Source organism: Miniopterus schreibersii (assembly GCF_964146895.1).
Source record: "Miniopterus schreibersii genome assembly, chromosome: 2".
Classification (NCBI taxonomy): Eukaryota; Metazoa; Chordata; class Mammalia; order Chiroptera; family Miniopteridae; genus Miniopterus; species Miniopterus schreibersii.
The window spans coordinates 104,049,618-104,068,491 of NC_138102.1; the positions used below are offsets into that span (position 1 = coordinate 104,049,618).

At 51.3% G+C, this 18,874-nt stretch overlaps 1 protein-coding gene across 8 annotated transcripts in view; it reads right to left on the reverse strand.

Moving 5' to 3' along the window:
- Window positions 1-212: 212 nt before the first annotated feature.
- CACNA1C (calcium voltage-gated channel subunit alpha1 C) overlaps window positions 213-18,874 on the reverse strand; it is a 590,073-nt gene continuing 571,411 nt past the window's right edge. For all 8 annotated transcript variants that reach the window (XM_081130589.1, XM_081130588.1, XM_081130587.1 and 5 more), the window contains 9 exons: window positions 17,281-17,382; window positions 14,880-15,007; window positions 14,311-14,445; window positions 12,465-12,817; window positions 9,567-9,695; window positions 6,988-7,094; window positions 6,582-6,685; window positions 4,465-4,800; window positions 213-2,444 (listed from right to left, as the gene is read on the reverse strand). In XM_081130589.1, the coding sequence (XP_080986715.1) occupies window positions 2,142-2,444; window positions 4,465-4,800; window positions 6,582-6,685; window positions 6,988-7,094; window positions 9,567-9,695; window positions 12,465-12,817; window positions 14,311-14,445; window positions 14,880-15,007; window positions 17,281-17,382 (1,697 nt within the window). In that variant the 3' untranslated portion in view covers window positions 213-2,141. The remainder of the gene's footprint in view (window positions 2,445-4,464; window positions 4,801-6,581; window positions 6,686-6,987; window positions 7,095-9,566; window positions 9,696-12,464; window positions 12,818-14,310; window positions 14,446-14,879; window positions 15,008-17,280; window positions 17,383-18,874) is intronic.

Sequence of the window (18,874 nt, forward strand, 5' to 3'; positions counted from 1 at the left end):
GACTAGCTCAGTGAGGAGAGAGGCCGCTCAGGATGTCTTGGGACCCCTCGCAGTAAGGGCGTTCCTAGAGAAATATCCAGCCAGAGAACTGGTGCAGAGCAGATAGAGTGAAGATTGGAATGAGATATGTCCTGGTCTCTCAAGTGAGATGTAGTACAAATATACCTATCATATCATTTTGGACAAATTGAGTGAAACAGAAGCAAACACAAGATATGCAAAACAGTTATGTCCAAACCTGTTGTGGGCAGTAGAATAATGATTTACACTGGTGATACCCTTGCTCATTTTACAAATTAAAAAAAAAAAAAAATGTTTCCCTTCCCCCAACCACATATAGAAAAGCACTTAAGAGTTCAAAGGTAAAGCTTGTCACACTCCAAATACAAAATGATTTACTTACATGCAGCAAAATATACAAGAGGTGAATTCAAAAACAAACTTAATTCAATTCATTATATTCGCTTGGCACAATTGCAATTCAATTTTAAAAAAATATTTGTAAAATACTGAAACTGACCTGAATTCAAGTATAACGGTTTCTTCAACAGAAACATTATCAATGCAATAAAACATTACACGGAATATATCGAAGCAAAACGCCTTCATGAGTTTTTCCCTTAGGTTTCTGTGTTTTTTAAAATACAGTTTTAATGCCAACAAGACTCACAATTGTATTTTGAAAATGAATATTATTGCATTGTTTTTGCATATCTTGTGGGACAGAAAATGCAAAGTTACTGATTCCCGTTTCAGAAGCAGAGACAGTGATTTGTTTTTGCTCTCCAATGGCCCTGGATTCAGATCTCCCCAGTTAACCCAGAAACGGGGCTCTGCACACTCACGGGGCGCAGGGGCGCTGCGCGGGCGCACGCACACACAGCCGACACACGCACACTGCACACGGAACACACTCGGCCGCTCTCCCGCACGCTTCCTCTCTTGCGGCACCCACGGATACACCCAGCATGCGAAAGAACCCAGCTCGGTCACCCATCTGTGCAAGACCCTATCAAGTGCATTGCTGATTACCTTTAAATTAGAAAACCAAACCAAAACCATTTTTACTACCTACAGAAACCATAACAAATTATTGGGCATACGCAATGTCTGGTAAAACTCGGACAGCGGCTCTAGGGAACCCTCTGTCGGAAAAGGAAACCACACCCGTTTAAATAATACGATCAAACCTAACCTGATTTACATCTGCAAGAGTGAGAACAGTAAGGTGGGTGGCTACCGAACTTCGTAAACACTCTTCTTCCTCCCCATCCTCCTGGGGAAAATAAAATTAAAAAAACCCAAAACCAAAAAAACAAACAGAACACCAACAAAAATTAAAACTGCAACATGCTGTCGAGAGAAATGTCAAACCACAGAACAAAGGAGCGCTCAGCGGAACCCAGCACCACCTCGCTCGGGCCGCAGCGCCCCTTCGTGGCCGCAGCCGCCCTCGCGGCGGGCCGGCGGCTGCGGGGCTGCAGCCCGGGGCCTGCGCGGGGGGAGGCGCTCCCCTCGCGGGAGGCGCGGGCCGGCCTGCGGGGCGGGGGTGGGGGTGCGGGCCCTGCAGCGCCGCCTCGCCTCCGCCTCTCGGCTCCCAGCTCCGCCCTCTCGCCGCTTCCGCCTCCCTCTGCGGGGTGGGGGTGGGTCGGAGTCATGCCCGCCTCCTTCTGCAGATCCACAGGGCCCTGGCTCTATGGGGACAGTGAGGCTCGTACACAATATGTGCAAAATGAGTTTTGTACAAGCAAAGTTGAAAGACACCCGTTTGACAAAGGTCCTTTCGGTGAGGGCTACCACAGGAAGCGGAGGGTCTCTCGTGTGCCCAAGGGGAAGGCTGGCTCCTGGCACAGGGCTTGACATACCGCACGGGAGGGCAGCAGCCTTCTCTGGTGCCCCCTCCCCGACCCTCCCACCTCCTCCTCTCCCCTCTACCTCCCTGGACACAAACTGGGGTTGCTGCTTTTCTTCCCCCGAAAAGCTCACTCTCCGTACCACCCAACTCTGTGTCTTGTCCCAACGAAATGAATGAAGACGCTGTTCCGTTAACTCCAGGTCACGAGAACAGTGAGGCACTTCTGAAACGAACCCTTTAGGAACATTGAGACAAATAAAAAACCCAGCATCTCCCAGCCCCGCTCCTACAGGCTGCTGACGTAGGCTCTGCTGTCCTGCAGCTCCTCCTCGCTCCTCCGGCACTCCTGGCTGGGCCCACAGGGCCCGTCCTCTTCGCCCCCTGCTCTGTCCTGCCCCCGGTCCCTGCAGTTAACAAAAGGTAATAGGGTGCCGTTGGGGCTCTGCTGGGCGCCCCCACTGAGGATGTTGTCAGCAGCGTTCTCCATCTCCTCTATGGTCATGTCACAGGCGTCAGCCAGCTCCTGGGTTGTGACCTCGATAAACTTGGGATCTTGGGCAAACTGCCCCAGTCCTTCCGAAATCAAGACCTGAAGGGGGGAGGGCCGTGAGGAAAAACCAAAGAGGAACATTATTCCTGCAGCTCAGATCTCTTCAGGGTTAGAGTGAGGGGCTTCTGACTGGAAACTTCAGGAGTGTGTGTGTGTGTGTGCGTGTGTGTGTCGTGGGGTGCTCAGAGGAAAGGAGGGGAATTCGGGATGTGTAGGCTGGGGAGAGACCTTTTGGCTGGGGTAGTTGAAGACTGATACCAAAAACATGGAAACTTAGCTCACGGAGGGGCCGCAGGGATGTGGTCTCAGAGCTAGAACCCTGTCTTTTCTCCTCCTGGGCACCCTATGTTCTTTCCAAGAGACCTTCATTCTCCTTTGGTGAAACTGTTTTGCCCGTGCCCACCGTCCATTGCCACCCGCTGCCTGTCTGGGGGTGAGGATACTGAGTATGAATTGTGCAAACACCGTGCACACACCCGCCTCTCCTGCTTCTGCTGGGAAGGGCCAGCAGGCAAAGCCAAGGCTTCACCCTCCTGCCCTGCGGCTGCTCTTAGTGACTGCTGTGGGGAAATCAGACACTGGGCCGGCGGGCGGGGGAAGCAGTGCGGGGAAGCCTGGAGCACTGCTCTCCCAGTTCTGTCTGTCTGCTCCCCTGTTACTCTTTCTCTTGCATTATTTTTCTTCATTGCTCCACCCCTTCCCAACATGTTTGTTTATAATGTCTTTCCTCACCACAGCGTGAGCTCATGAGAGCAGAAACGCTATTCCTCAGCAGTGGCCCCGCACCTAGAACAGAGCCTGCACACGTGGCAGGCACTCAGTGGAGAAGTGTGGCCTGAATAACAGGTAACCAAGGCCACTTGAAGCGCCTTAGAGTCCGAAGGCACCTTAGAAATCATCTGGTTTAATTCCCCACCTCCTGCGCAACATGACTGGACAGGCATTGTCTCTGCTTGCACATGTCAAGTGACAGGAGGCTCACTACTTTACAGGAAAGCCCTCCTCATTTTGGAAAGATCTCCTCATGGGAGCTAAAGTCTGCCTGCCTGTCAGGTTGATGTAGGTGCTACAGTCCTGCATTTACGAACTCTTGCCCAGGACAGGGGACCCTTCCAGGGTTGAGATGCGTATCATGGCTGCTGCTTCTTTTTTTAATCCTTACTCAAGGATATGTTTTTATTGATTTTTTAGAGAGAGAAGGAAAGGATGGAAGGGGTGAGGGAGAGAGAGAAACATTGATGGTTGCCTCCCTTAAGTGCACTGACTGGGTGAACCTGCAACTTTTTGGTATACTGGATGTCACTCCACCCAAGTGAGCCACCTGGCCAGGGAAGCACAGCACGGCTTTGTAAGTCACCTCCTCTCCAGGTTTACTTCCCGAATTCCTTCAACCAGTTCTCATAGGAAATTACTTCTAGGGACCTTGCCAACCCAGTCATCCTCCTTTGGGGTGGTTGCAATTTGTCAGAGGTGCCCTGAGATGTGATGCCAGGACTGCAATAGGTGCTCTGACCAGGGCGGAGCACAGTGGACCCGAAAGTGCTCTTGTTCTGGACTAGAGGCTCTCAACCCTGGCTGTGCGTTAGAATCATCAGAGGGTTTTAAAAATACCCATTCAACTGGTCACACGTTTCCAGAGCTCCCCAGCTGATTCTAATGAGTGACCAGGCTTGAGAACCAGGTATGACTTCCTAGGTGCACACAGGCCACCCACGCTCACATTTGGAGCTGTCACAGCTGGCCTCGGGCGTGAACAGTGGAGCCCTGCAGCCTTTCTCAGGCTTCACAGGCCTGCTGCAGGGATGTGCCGTTCACAGGTTCTCTCTCTGAACCAGCCCAGCCCCAACAGATGAAAATAGTGTCTTGTGTGGTTAGAATTTCCTGCCTGCCATGCCATCCTGCTTCAGGCCCTCACATCGAGGGTCCTTCTGGCCAGGAGACTTGACATCCAGTCCACTTGGGAGAGAACCAAGTTCTTCCTTCTTGATTCTCCATGCAAACCCCTCTCTGCCTCAGACCTTTCCTTCCTCTGCCTGCTGCGCTGCTCCGAGGCACTTACCGCTTCCACCAGACTGCTGGCGCTACCGTGGAACTGCCTGCCCCAGGCACCCGCCTGGCCGGGCACAGTGAGGGACACAGGCCGGGCTCTCCGGGTGGCGCTGCTGGCACCCTCACAGGGCGTGGGCTCCACGGACCAGGAGCTGCAGTGGACGGACGGGAAGCTGCTGTTGAGTTTCTCGCTGGACTCGGTTCCTTCGAGCTGCAGGGTGGGGATGGGCTGCGGGGGCCAGCCTCGGCTGCCGGGCATGGCAGGGGGCGTGGCACATGGCCTGGGGAAGGTGGTGGGAGAATGGCTTCTCTGGAGGAGGGGGCTCAGGCCTGCCACTGCCAATGCCTGCGGATACACAAGGAGTATGAATTACTGGGATGGCCAGGCCCAGAGAGGCAGGCTTCTTAGCGGCTACTGTTTCCAGCTAGTTCCACCTGCCTGACACTCCTACCACCCTCATTTTCACCCATCTGAATCCTACCTCATCGAGACCAATGTAAGTTTCAAACCATCCTAAAAAATATTTTCTGATTATCTCAGTCTGAAGGGGCCTCTGTCTCTTCTAAATTCCAAAAGCTGTGACAGACCGGAGTCAAGGTCACCTGCTCCTCAGCACTGGCTCTGTCCCCATCAGTGGTGAATTCTCCCCCTTTGCCTTCCTTGTCGGTAGACTAGAGAGGATGGCACCTGTGCCACCTGTACAACCAGGACACAGTGCCCGCTGTCTCCTGGCCTCGTGGGGTTGATGTGAGGTTAAGTGAGGGAGGATCTGTGAGAAAGCACACTATGTACCCAAAGAGCTAGACTAAGCCAGTGCTTACTGTTCAAATTTTCACAATTAACCGGGCTGTTAATAATGTCTTGCCAATCTCCAGCTCACCTTGTTTTCGGACTATTGTTCAAATCTTACACTGTATTGTGAGTAAAGTATTTATGTGGTTGTCTCCTCTGCCCCCACTGCTTGAGTGTCCTGAGGACGGGTTGTGGTCCCCACAAGAGCTGCCACAACAACCTGTTCTGATGTGCTGCACCCACAGGACAGTGACAAGCGTGGTGGGAAAGCCAGCCTGGGAATGGGAACCGCGCTGCGTGGGTGGGAGGGCAGGAGGAAGGCACAAAGGGAGGAGGGAAGTAAAGAGGAGTTTCTTGCCTTTCAGAATGATAAAACAGATGAGTGAAATCAACTTCCGAGAATCTTTAAAAATATCACACACAGTGTCCCCCCCAGCCTGCCAGCTGCCACTGGCCACTGCTCTTGATGGTGCCCAGCCTGGGGTTCCCTGGGCCCCTGGAGATCACATGTATGTAGGCAATGCCACACGGGCCAAGCAAAGCAGTGCATTTCTTTAAGATGAAATAACAGCTACTTAGTCAAGTCACTCTGGCCATCTTACGCTGATTATGCCCTTTGATTGGCAGTTGAATGCCTTTGGATAAAAAAAAAAAAATATTGAAAGCATAGGCCTGTGGTAAGGGAGTATATAATTAAAGAGGTAAAAAGTGTAGGAAACTCTAGTTTAGAGCCTAGTTTTTCTGGAGTAGGAGACTGCCTTAGGTAGTTCTTCAGTGTTCCCCTTAGTTCTGAGACAGTAAGAGTGTTTTTGATGCTGGTGTCTTGGATGTCACTATCCAGAGTCATTCATGCTAAGAGAAAAATGTCAACTCTCAAACCTCCTTGGACCCATCTCCTGGGATATCACTCCCTACTCCTGACCCTGTAGCTGGCTAGTTCTTTGATTATTTCTGTATTTCAATGGACGAATTTTGTGCAATTTAATTTCCAGGTGCTTTGCCACTCTAGGTAGGACCACATCTGCCTGAGTGCCCCGAGGTATAAGCCAGTGTCGGAGGAGGTGACATCTGTGCCACTGTAAGAAGAAAGCTCGGGTGGAATCCTGGGACTAAGTGAGGAGCTCCTGCTCCCCAGTATTTCCTAGGTCTCCACCATGGGAAATGACAGACGTTGTTAAGGTTCTCACCTGTGTAGAAAAAGCCCCCTCATCCGGGGGCTGCTAGGATCAGGGCTGGGGATACAGCAGTGGTCTGAGACAGGGAAGACTGGTGTCTTGGGGACTTTGTCTAGTCTACTGGGTGGTGGCCAGTGGCCTGTCTAAAGTGTGGGCTACCTGGTGATGAACCAGATGTAAGGGCAGGACTGTCTTCTGAGATATGTCTCCCCCTTGATGCTTCTGTCGCTTTAGACATTCCAGGTGGAAGGAGGCCCTTCGACCTGCAAAGGAGCCAAAGAGCCAGCATCAGAGCAGGAAAAGAAGACCGGGGTCTGTGATGACTTGTACCCCGGGAGGGGAAAGGGGCAGTGCCAGTGGCCAGGATACACCTCCTCTTTACCCTTCATCTTTCTCTGACACATACCACGTAGGTTATGTCCAAGTCCTATCCGAGCAAGCCCAGCCCACTGTGTGGGGGTTGCTGGAGCCAGGCCACCACGGCTTCTGTTACCCGAGCGCCTGATCAGTCATCTGGGGGTGCCCACTGGCTGGCCACATCTAGGAGCACGGTGTGAGGGCTCACCTAGGGAGGCAGAGCGGAGGAAGCTCCTCTTTGGAGACTGCCGGATGTCCCTCTTGTCCTCCTCTGGGGGTGTCAGTTGTCGGTTTTCATCATCCTGATAGGAGAGCCTGGAACAGAGAACTCCTGGGGCTTGTTCTGGGGGCTGAGGAGTGCACCCACAGGGACAGCCCACCCCAGAAGACAGTGTGCTTTTTTCCTCAGCAAAGGGAACCCCACTTTGTGCTTTCATGAAGGTTTGGGGAGGGGCAGCAGGGACTCGACACCCCAGGACCCTGCTCTCTGGCTTCACAGATGCTTTGGCTCCTCACACAGCCTGTGCACTCAGAGCCCAGCGTCTCTGATGAGAGGCAGTGAAGGCGCTCCTGGGTCAAAGTTGTCGAGAAAGTTGGGAAAAAATTCTAGGCCCACAAGGTTCTTTCCAGGAATGCCTGGGCTCTTCTCTTCCATGTGCGGATGCTCTTTACCATGACTAGTCCCAACTTTACTCCAACTCCCCTGACCCCTTTCTCCCTGGCCTGCCCACTCTCATCATCAAGAGCACATAGCAGTTGTCCATGTCACCATAATCACCCCGTGAATGGCAGAGCTGTCACCGACCATAGGGGCATCAAGCCAATAGCTTCTAAGCCTTTCTGATGGGACTTATGTAAAAACTATATTTTACACAGTGCCAGTATGTGCAGACACACCCACCTGAACTAAGCGTCACGAACCATACTCATTTCATGTGTTGCACTCTGATAGTTTCTATTCTACTTTAGTCCATTCTATTTCTTAAAAAATGTCAGTTGCAATCTACTAAGTTGATTTCACGACCCCTGGTGGGCGTAACTGTCCTTCCAGGGTTGCATTCTAACCCCTTCCTTTTCCAGATGAGGCCACACTCTTGTGACTCCGGGTACTTAGAGCAGGGGTGAGGAATGTCCGGCCCATGGGCCGCATACTCCCACAAAATCACTTGGTCTGGCCCTGCCAAGGCCTCACCAAAGAGAAGCAGTTCCAGCCATCACATTAGGGGTGAGTTAATTAAATGTTTGACCAAATATAGTAGGCTAATTTTTAAGTAATTTTATATGGTCTGTGAATGATATTATAAATATCCAAGTGGCCCTTGGCGGAAAAAAGGTTCCCTACCCCTCACTTAGAGGGTGGAGGCTGTGCTGCCTGTCTGCTCCTAGCTCATGACTTCCAGCATCTGCAGATGTTCAGGAAAGCTTTTGAACCAAAACCTCTAAGCCTTTCCTCTCGTTTTCATCTTGGTAAGCCCTCCCTGTTATATTTATTCTTATACAAATTGTACCCACTCTGGACCCAGATTCTGTTTGACCTTGTGCCTGGTGCCTGTTGTGGTCATCTTCACCTTCTCTGAATGCCTGTACCCCTCACTGTACCACTGTGTAAGCAATTAGTTAGAAAATGTCCATGTCCTTTTCCTCTTCTGAGGTCCTCCTACCTTCCAAGCGAGTTTGCATAATCTCCTTGAGTGCCGAGGCCGGTTTATTCATGATCTAGCAGAGTGCCTGGGTGCACCAAGCACTCAGTAAGAGCGAACGTGGATGGAAGCATATGCTTTTCCTCATACCTAGGCCATGTGGCCATGTATTAATTTGCATTCTCTATAACCTTCCTTATAAAGTGCTTTCAGGAAAGCTCCTAAAACAGTGCATCTTAAACTTTTTGAATGCAACCCACACTCATAAATACATTTTATGGGACTCAGTACACACACACATACAGACATTGGCAATTAAACAAATGTTTTACAAAATTATACTTACCTTTGTGACACTGGATATGTTATCTTATACTGTCTTATTCTATCCAAGTCTATGCTATTCTGTGCTATACTTCCTTTTAAAAGTGCTGAGCATTTCCCTAGCCAGTTTGGCTCAGTGGTTAGAGTGTCAGCCCTTGGACTGAAGGATCCCGGGTTTGATTCTGGCCAAGAGCATGTATGTACCTGTGTAGCATGCTCGAGATCCTTAGCCCGGTCAGGGCACATGTGGAAGGCAGCCAATCAATGTGTCCCTCTCACATTGATGTTTCTCTCTCTCCCCCCCCCCCCTTCCATTTTCTCTGTAAAGCAATGGAAAAAATATCCTCAGGTGAGGATTAAAAAAAAAAGTGCTGATCATAACTAAGTAAATGTCACAACCTTCTAATGGGTCTAAATTTGCAGTTAAACCCTTCTTAAAAAATTCCAGCACTACTAAAAATCCAACAGTGCCCTCTGCTGGCCAGCTTTGTTATAAGTAGTTTCACAAACATTTGTTTAATGCTCAATATATGTATGTGTTAACTGAGTCTCACTATAAAATATATTTATTTGTTGGTTGCACGCAAAACAATGTAAGAAACAATGTTTAGAAGTTTTTTCTGAAAGCACTGTATGGTGAGGAAGGGCCACGCAACCAGGGGATTGTGTGTGTCTGTATGGGTAGGGGCTTTGCAGGTGCTCTTCTGACATATGAGCTCCATCCCCTTCCAGATCACTCCCAGAGGAGGGACCCGGGACCTGCTTTTCACCCAGACTCTTCTACACACGCGGGCTAGCCTGGGGCAGAGGTGGCAGAGCTCACTTCTCTGTGGAGACCAGGCTGGGCTCACTGCAGTACTCTGCGTCTTCACCCATCCTCACGTCATAGGTCTCGTCCTGAGAAAACTCCTCCCGACACACCATGGCTATCTGGCTCTCCCGGGAGTGGCACCTAAAGCGTTCAAGATGGAGAAAAAAAAATCAGAAACTGCTAGCCCCGCTGTGCCTCCTCCTCCTGCAATTGCCGAGGAAGCCACGGAGCCACAGAAGCATTAGGACGGGGGTTGTGATTCTATGTGGGAAGAGGGTTAGGATCAGGGAGACCTGAGTTCCCACCCCTTCAGTTACCCTCTGGCACGCGTGACTGAGCCCGTCTCATGCCTCAGGATCCCATCAATAAAACTGGAATAACATACCCGTGCCTGACCCAGAGGCTTGTTGTAACAAAGGAGGCAACACACCAGGTGGCACTTTGAAAGATGGGAAGGATCAGCCTTTAGGGAAGGGTCCTAGGCTGCACTGCAGAGGGCCGGGTGGGCCAGGGAGTGGCTGTCCCTTCCCTCTACTACAGGCAGTTGGGCCTTTGGGCATTTGTTGGACAGAGCTGAGAAGGTCCTGGTGGCACAGTTTGATATGCTTTTGAGTTTGACACTGGCTCCCTGAGTGAAGGCACAGAGAAGGCTCACGTAGAGGGTTTGTTGTTCTGAGCAGAGGGGAGTGTGCGTGTGCCCCCGCTGAGCCCATGTCTGCTGAGCTGAACCCTCCCGCGTCAGGGCCTGCCTGGGGTCACGCTGCCTTCGCTCCAGGCCAGAGCCTCCTGCTCGCCTGCTCAGGTCTTCTTCAGCTCTGGTCTAGGTGTTCTCCCCGTTCCTGTCTGTGCCTAGCTTAGAACCTCCCTCCATCATTCTTCCTCTAGACCCGGACTGCTGGGGCCCACTTTATCCTCAGAGAAAATCCCAGTTCAGCCTCTCAGAACTGAGGGCTGGATCAGCGCCCCAGCTTTGACGCTGGGACCAAGAGCCATCCAGAAAGGGTGAGGGCAGTTCTCCAGGGTAGGCTCCAACAGGCGGCTGCTCACCCCACCATCTGAAGGACAGATGAGATGTCAAAGGCCCCCGATGGGGTGGGAAGAGAGGGACATGGAGGGAGCTTCGGCGAGGCACATGGGATGCACTGGACACAGAGAATGGCAGCAAGCAGCCAGCACCACTTCTTGGGGGGCACTGTGTGCAAGGCGTGCTGGCCTGTCCCCAACAGAAGCAAGGCCAGTGCTGGAGCCACCACACTTAGCCTTGAGCTGTGACACGAAGGTGCAAGGTCCCAGAGCTGGAATTTTGGTGAAGTTGTCTCTCTTCACAATTGGAAGCTTACTGCCCTGAGTGTTGTTTTTACCAACTGTGGCGGGAAGGGGGAGCCGACATTTAGAGAGCGCTTACTATGTGCTAAGCGCCTTGCATGGCTCTTGTTTCATTAATAGATGTATCCGTGGGAGAGGAAGAAATCCCCTGATGTCTTTCCCAACCTCCTCTCTAAAATGATTTTACCTTCCTTTACTTAATACAGAACAAAGTTGAATATGAAAATTTACTTTGAAGGAGGTGATAGTTTATACCGAGACGCTAATGATGAATACAGCAAGCCTTCCTTAAAAAGAAGTTTGATAAGGGGAGCAGGGAGAAAATGGTACTAACTGAGTCCCTGAAGGATAAGAAGGGGAGGAGGGTTGCAGAAAAGGGAGGGGTCGCCAAGACAGGCATGGGTCAGCCACCTGAATGCTGACCTTCTCCTGTGCAAAACAGCCTTTCTGATCAGCACACAAAATCCAGTGCTGAGCACACTGCCCTGCACATAGAAGGCATTGCTTTAATTGGGCAGGACTCACCCAACACTGCTTGTGGGTGGTTGTGCCACCTAATCTTAGGCAGTAAGGTAGGCAGATGGCCAATTTGACTGCCTGTCATCAGATACTGTTAAGTGGCCAGGCGGTGTGGATGTGAAAGTGGCCATGCTGGGTCCTTGAATGAAAGCAGCTCAGGACACATGTCCATGGATTTAGAAAGACACTGGAACTTCTCAATAATTTTCTGAGCTCGAGGGCAGAAAAGGACACTGGCCCAAGAACCGAGCATGCCGGGGACCTGCAGTCCTCCTCTGGAAGAGCAGCTCAGCTAAGGGTGAAACGGCAAGATGCAGAGGTGTGTCCTCTCCCACCTCCCTGGGGAGCCCAGAGCTGCGGATATCAACAGCAGGCCCTCCAGGCCCAGGCCCCGCTTCCCAAGGCCCAGAGCATGGCAGTGGGCAGTGGGCTCTATCTTCCCAGTGCATGGTAGCAATGTGTCCCAGAGCACCAGGGAACAGAGCGCAGGGAGAAAGGAGCCAGGTAGGACGTGGGAGGTGCAGTCAAGACGACCAGAAATGATCCTACGCTGGGCAGAATGAGCAAGTGCTACAGCAAAGGGCCTCCTGCCACCAAAATGCCCCTCCCTGGAGGGTGAGAAGGGTATAAAGAGGAGGCGGTATCTTCATTCCCCTCCCAACTGGGCCAAAGGCTGGGTTTGGAGAGACACTTGGGAAAGACCAGGGGAATAGTGTCTGTTGTGTAGCCAGGATGCAAACATCATGGGGGTCAGGGGCCAGGGCTCTCTGCACAGTTAGGATGAGAGAGCAGAGCAGGCCCTGTCCAGAGGTCTGCCCCTCAGGATACTTGCTGGCCAGTGGGGCCACGGCTTCCCCTGAGCATGGCTGCCACATGTAACCAAGGGCAGGACTTGGGAGGCAGCATTCACCTGGCTCTCTCCCCGGGTCAGGGGCAGCAGCGGCCAACCCAGCTTGAGGGTTGAGTGGGAGACCTGGGGGCCAAATTCTCCTCTCTGACCCTCTCTGAGCTAGAGTGTGTGAGGCCCCTGAGCATGGGCCCTGGGTGCCCCACCCTCCTGCTTACCTCTTGGAGCTGAGCTTCCACGAAGCCTCCTGCACCCGGATGGCAGGAGACAAGGGGGGCCCGTGGCCCTCCACAGCACTGATGGTGCTGGGGTAGCCGGTGGGGCGGGGAAAGCGGCCCAGGGCAGTGTTGTTGGCATTGTTGATGTTGGCGTTGGAGCCAGTGGATGAGTAGCTGCTGGGGGTGAAGGTGGAGTCCACCAATTTCTCGTGGGACGGAGACTCGGTGTCGCCTGGGCTGTTAGTGGCCTTGTTGATGTGCAGTGGGCGCTGGGTGGTGAAGGTCTGGGGGAAGGCGCTCCGGCTGTCGCTTTGGTAGTAGCTGACATGGTTGCCGAACAGGCCACCGGCCCTCTGTAGGCAAGAAGGAAGGGGTGGGTGGAGGAGAATGCCCCCTCGGCAACCTCTCCTTCTTGGCCATGGCACGGAAAGTTGTCTGCGCTACAGAGAGCACAGCCACGCTGGGCAGCACGTGGCCTGGCAGCTTGAGTGCCAAGGACTCAGACAGTCCCCTCCGAAAGGGCTGGGGGAATGGTGAGGGACAGGACATCCTGTGAGAACCAGTCAGGCTGGGAAGCTGCTCCCCAGAAGTTGCCAATGAGCTTTGGGAAAACTGGGATTGAGTCTCAAGGACGAGTCTAGGGTGGCAAGCTTAACCTCAGCCAGCCTCTCTGCTCGGAGGGTGTGCCAGCTGTGAGGCACTGCGAGGTCTGAAGGTGGGGAAAGGGACCAGGTGGCTCCACCGAGATTTAAAAAAATGGGACTCCAACTGGCCTGCTGGGCTAGAAACTGTGTTAGTCAAAAGGCTTTGAAAATAAAGATGATAAATTTACTACCTCAATTATATTATGGCCTCCTTTCCCCTAGGAGGGTCTTAGTGATTTCAGGTCTGGAACCTGAGTTTATTCCCAACATCCTTTCCTTGTCCTGGGCAAGTGGGCAAGTAGCTATCTGCAAGGTTGGTCTGTGGGGTTGGGGTGGGGTCTTGTTAACTGGCTGCTGTGTCCCTGAGGCCATTCGGTCATGAACATTTCACAGAGAAGAGAATGAGAACGTGATGCCAGGACAGCCACAGGCAGAGTGGGTTCCTTTCAGCTCCCTGTGTTTCTACAGCCTGGAACCAGGGCCTGGGGCCGGGAGGGACAGGTGTGAGCTGGTCCTGGCATAGTGATGGCTGGTAACTTCTCCCTCGCTACAGGAAAACTGTTAGCTAAATACCTTCGGGAACAGGCAGGTACCACAAATGAGTGGAGAGCTGGACGTAAGAGTCCAAGCATTCCAGTCGTGTTCAGTTTTCACTAATAAAACTGGTGGTCAGCCTCCGTATCCAGGAAAGGAGGGGAGGCTGGAGGGGACCTTGTGACCTGGAGAACACATGTCCTATCTAGGAGGTCATCTGCCACTGGGTCCCAGCCTCTGCTGCCATGGGGGGCACAGCCTAACGTTGTCAGATCTGATGTTTTCAAGAGAAGCCAGAAGTCTAGATTTTTATTTGAATGTGCCAGATTTTCAAATGTTGGCAAACGAAATAGGCCTGCAGATCAGGCGTGGCCCAAGGGCCACCACTTTGTAGCTTCTAATGTAAGTTTTTCCTTGGAAACATTCCCCTTAGGAAAATGGCTCCTTCTTCCTACAAAAGTAGGGAGTGTCCTCTGAGCTGCCGTGTCCTGGGAGCCCTGGCTTGAGGTGGGAAAGGTAGAGGGATAGGGAATAGCTGGTGGGAAGAGCCTGGAACTTGCCATGGGACTCGGGCCTTTCTCCCTGGTTTACTGGCAGAGCACCAGCCCACCCTCTTGCTTCAGACCAAACTTGATTAAGGTGAAGAGGGCTATTGTGGCATCACCTACCCTGAAGATGTCATCTTCAGAGGCAGCAGACACAGCCTCCTTCATGGCTTTGTCCAGCTCCTCCTCAGCTGTCAGATCTCCGGAGATGGCCCGTCGGATCTCAGGCCCGATGTCGTGCAGCGTGCGCAAGCCAGCCTGGAACCCAGGGGACCTGTGAGCCCCGGCGCTCCTCCACCCAGCTGCCCACCCGCAGCGCCGCCACCAGGCAGCAGCCTCCCGAAGGGCCATCGGTGTGTGCTAGCCAGGGGCTGTGCTTCGGGACCTCTCTGCCTGCCCCGAGGGGAAGAACCCGCTCTCCTACCTGGGAAAGATGAGGCATGGTAGGAGGGGCTGTCAGGGAACTTCAGCCATTCAGCCGAGCTCCAGGGAGCACGGGGCGCTGTGGAGCAGGCGGGACTATAGAGGGCCGTGTGTGGAAAGATCGCAGGAGGGAAAGGAACATGTCCCCCTTCACACATCTACCTTCTAAAGGGACCTGGCCTCCAGCCCACTGGTGAGAGACTTGGACCCTGGCCAGAGGTCAGAAGGTGACCAGGCCTTTCTTTGGGTGTGGCCCCCTCGCCCCTCACCTGCAGGGACAAGGCGTTCCTCTGGGAGGGCTTGCCCACGAGGCCCTGCTCCTTGCGCTTCTTGAATTTCCGGAAGTACTCTTGGATCAGGAAAGTAGCATAAAACTTGCCAACTGTGACCTCATCATCTGAGACAGTCAAAGAGAGAACAGGGAATTGGAGGGAAACAAGGGGAATTTAGTTAGGCTTTATTAATTTTTTTTCCAGCATCCATACTTTAAAAAATTTTTGAATTTATTTTTTTGAAAAGACAGAACATTCACATGGCTCAAAAAAACAAAAACATTTAAGTTATACAGTGAAAAGTCTCCCACTGCTTCCAACTGCCAAGTTACCACCTCCTATTGATAATCTTTTCTATTAGTTTCTTGAATATTTTTGCAGAAATTCTTTATGCAAATGCTTTCTGTAAACAAGCAAGTATATTCTTATCCACCCCCCCCCCTTTAAAAGAAAAAGTAGCCTATTGTCAAAATTATTTCCCACCTTGCTTTTTTTTACTTAATGGACATTGCTAACAAATTCTTATTTGATTCCAATGCTTCAGATGCCCATCATAAATCAGCCGGTCCCTCTAAGTACAAACATAGTTCTGCTTAAAGCTCAGCGGGAAGGGCTGGTGGAAGGAGCACCTTCTTCCTAAGTTTGGGTTTTCTCACATGTGACTTGGTTGGGTCCCTTGTCTTGGGAATGAGCCATGTAGTGGAGAAGCCAGTAAGTCTCCAGTGGGAATATTTCATACCCTACAAAGAGCCCCTTTGCTCCACCTCCTAGTTCTCTGTGAAGGACAGGGCAATGGGCCTGACAGACAGCGGGGAGGGTCAGATCTAGGGGCTTGTGGTGGTTCTCCTGCTTCTGTCTCCGAAGAAGAGCCAAAGCCACAGCAATGATGGCCTTCCCCCTAGCAAGGGCCTCATTGCCATGTGGGAGGAAAGGCCCCTGAGCCCCCTGACCAGGGTAGTCAGGGAGGGATTCCTGCAGGGCAAAGAGTTCGGCCTTCTGGGGTCCCTCAGACCTGGATTTGAATCTTGAATCTGCTAGGTACTCACCGTGTAGCCTTGGGCCAGCTACTTAGTTTCTAAGAACTTTGATTCTTTGAGCAAACTTCACAGATATGTTAAAAGGAGCAAATAAAGTAATGTATGTAAACCGTGAGGTGCTGCTTGTCTGTCTCTGTGACTCCACTTAGTCCCAGTCTTGCCTTCTCACTGGGAAGTGGTTCTCAGCAGGGCTGGCGCCACCATTTAGAAAGTGTTTGGGAATGTGTGGGACTTTTGTAGTTGTCACAGTGATTTGGCGGTGCTGCTGGTACTAAGTGGTTCTAGATGTGTCCCTTAAAGCACAGGTGCGTTTTGCACAATAACTAACAGCTTCGCACTCTGCACGTCTTTCAAATGTTATGCTAGGACGTCCATGTGGGGGAGCAACCTGCTTATAATGATCTGAGCTAAGAACCTAACTCCATTTACATATGAATACAAAACATTTTTTACATAGTTTTAATATATTCAGAATTTTCCAGGAATATAACTGCTGTGTAAGTTGATAGGAGACTTTCTTTTGTTTCAACTTGACCAACAGGGGCTCACATTTTGTAAAGTTGCATCCCCACTGGCAGCACTCCTTGTGGCAGCTGTGTCACCACAGTCTCTGATCCCCCTGCCTCAGTCAGCATGTATGTATGTATGTGTGTATATATGTGTGTGTAACTTATTTAAATATACTTAATTAGCCTCAGTTCAAAATGACAAATACAAATTGCTGACAGTGTTTAATAGTCTTATGTCCTTCAAGCACACGTATCATCATATGTGGATTCAGGCAAGCATTTTTTCAGTCATTATAACCTAGTTGTGCCTGAGCATTTATATATTGAAAAACATTTGAATTTATTCCATTTATATTAGAGGTAAAGAGTAATATTAATATTCTGGAAATTGCATGTGTGGGAAGGTTACATCACCCACGACTTTCATGCAGGACAGCAGTGGGGCACATACACTACTTGTCATAACAGGCTGTGGGCGCACAGGCCGGGCAACACTGCCCTGGGCGGACACAAAGAGTAGCCTCCAGGAGGGGATCTCAGGGCTCCATTGTTACTAGACCCTCAGCCCAGTGGTTTATGGGGAAACCTACACCTTGCAGTTTCCTTGAAGTTCTGCCAAACCTTTAAGCACTGAGGGGCCTTGGCGACTTCACCTGAGAAGTGCAGGGCAGGACTTGATTTCCAACCCAAAAGCCTGTATCCGAGTCTGTGAAGGACATGGCACCCTCATACCTTCTAACTGGGAGGACCTTTCAGCCCACAGGCAGGGTCTGGGGAGAGTGGCCCTCCTGCAAGCCTAGCAACTCAAGATCCAGACGAGTGGCGAGTGTGCAGAGACAGGGGACCACTCACCACCCGCGGGGGGCACCACTTGGTCCAGCAGCTTCATGCTGGTCCGCTTCCAGATCTTCTTGATTATGGCCCGGAGCTCCTCATTGGCTTGTTCCAGGTTCCCTGAGGCAGGGGGACAGATACAAGGCTGAACCGATCACCCGCCCTTCAAGGCCCCCATGGGGTGTGCCCTCTGCATCAAGCGCCCCATAAATAGTCCTGATCCATTGTTTCACTTGTTCTCCCCTGTTCTGTGCCCTGTCCAGTGCCATCCCTTCTCTGCCTGCTGCTCACCCCACACACTGCTTTTCCCTGTGGGCGGCACTCAGAGCTGACAGGACTGCTGGTGCTGGACAGAGCTCAACAGTTATCCGCCAGGAGGGCACAAGGGGCTCTCCATGGATGGCATTTCTCACGGGCCCTGGGGTTGCCAGGGAAACATGGATGATTGGAAGGAAGAGCAGTCTTCCCCAGTGGCAAAGCCCTTTGATGAGTCTCCTGTCAGGAGGAGGTGGCACAACCTCAGTGTGGAAACAGAAATCGAAAGATGTTGGGTCCTCTGGGTCTACTTTCTCCCTGGTGAAACAGGCTAATTAGGTGCCTACCCCATGCAGCCTCTGGGATACTGGCCTTACTGACCTATAAAGGGAAAGCTGAAGACAGGATGTGGTAGGCAGGATCTAAGATGCCCCCAACCTATCTCCCAAAACCACTGATATATACACATGCCACACATTCATTGCCTGGGACTGTGAATAGATGGATTTTACCCTGTGATTATATTATATTATATGGCACACAGGACTTTAAGATGGGGAGATTATCTAGGTGAACCTGACCTAATTACTCGAGCTCTTTAAAAGTAGAGAGCTCTCAGGTACAATCTTCCAGTTATAAAATAAGTCAGTCCTGCGAATATAATGCACAGCTTGGTGACTATAGTTAACAATACTGTATTACATATTTGAAAGTTGCTAAGATTGTAGATCTTAAGAGTTATCATCACAAGCCCTGGCAGGGTGGCTCGGTTGGTTGGAGCATTCCATTCCCACTCAGGCCACATACGTAGGCTGTGGGTTCAGCCCTGGGTCAGGGCACGTACAGGAGGCAGCTGATTGATGTTTCCCTCTCTCTCTCTCTCTCTTTCTCTCTCTCTCCTCCCCCCCTTCCTCCTTCCCTTCCTCTCTCTAAGATCAATAAACCAATTCTCAGGTGAGGATTAGAAAAAAGTTTTATCATCACAAGAAAAAGCATTATAACTATATATGGTGACAGATGTTAACTGGACTTATTGTGATGATTATTTTACAACATATACAAATATCAAATCACTATGTTGTACACCTGAAACTAATATAATGTTATGTGTCGGTTGTACCTCAATAAAAAACAAAACAAACAAGAAAGTAATGTGTGAAGGAGGTGAAAGGTGGAAATAGAGCCTTTTCTCCAGTTGGGAGCAGGAGAGAGAGATGGTGGCTTGGGCCTGGAAGAAAGCACGCTGTGCTGTGAACTGAACTGAGACAGGAGCCTCTGGGGGCTGATGGTTCCAGTAGAGAGCCAGCCTTATGACTGCACGAAATGAATCCTGCCAACAACCTGGATGAGCTGGAAG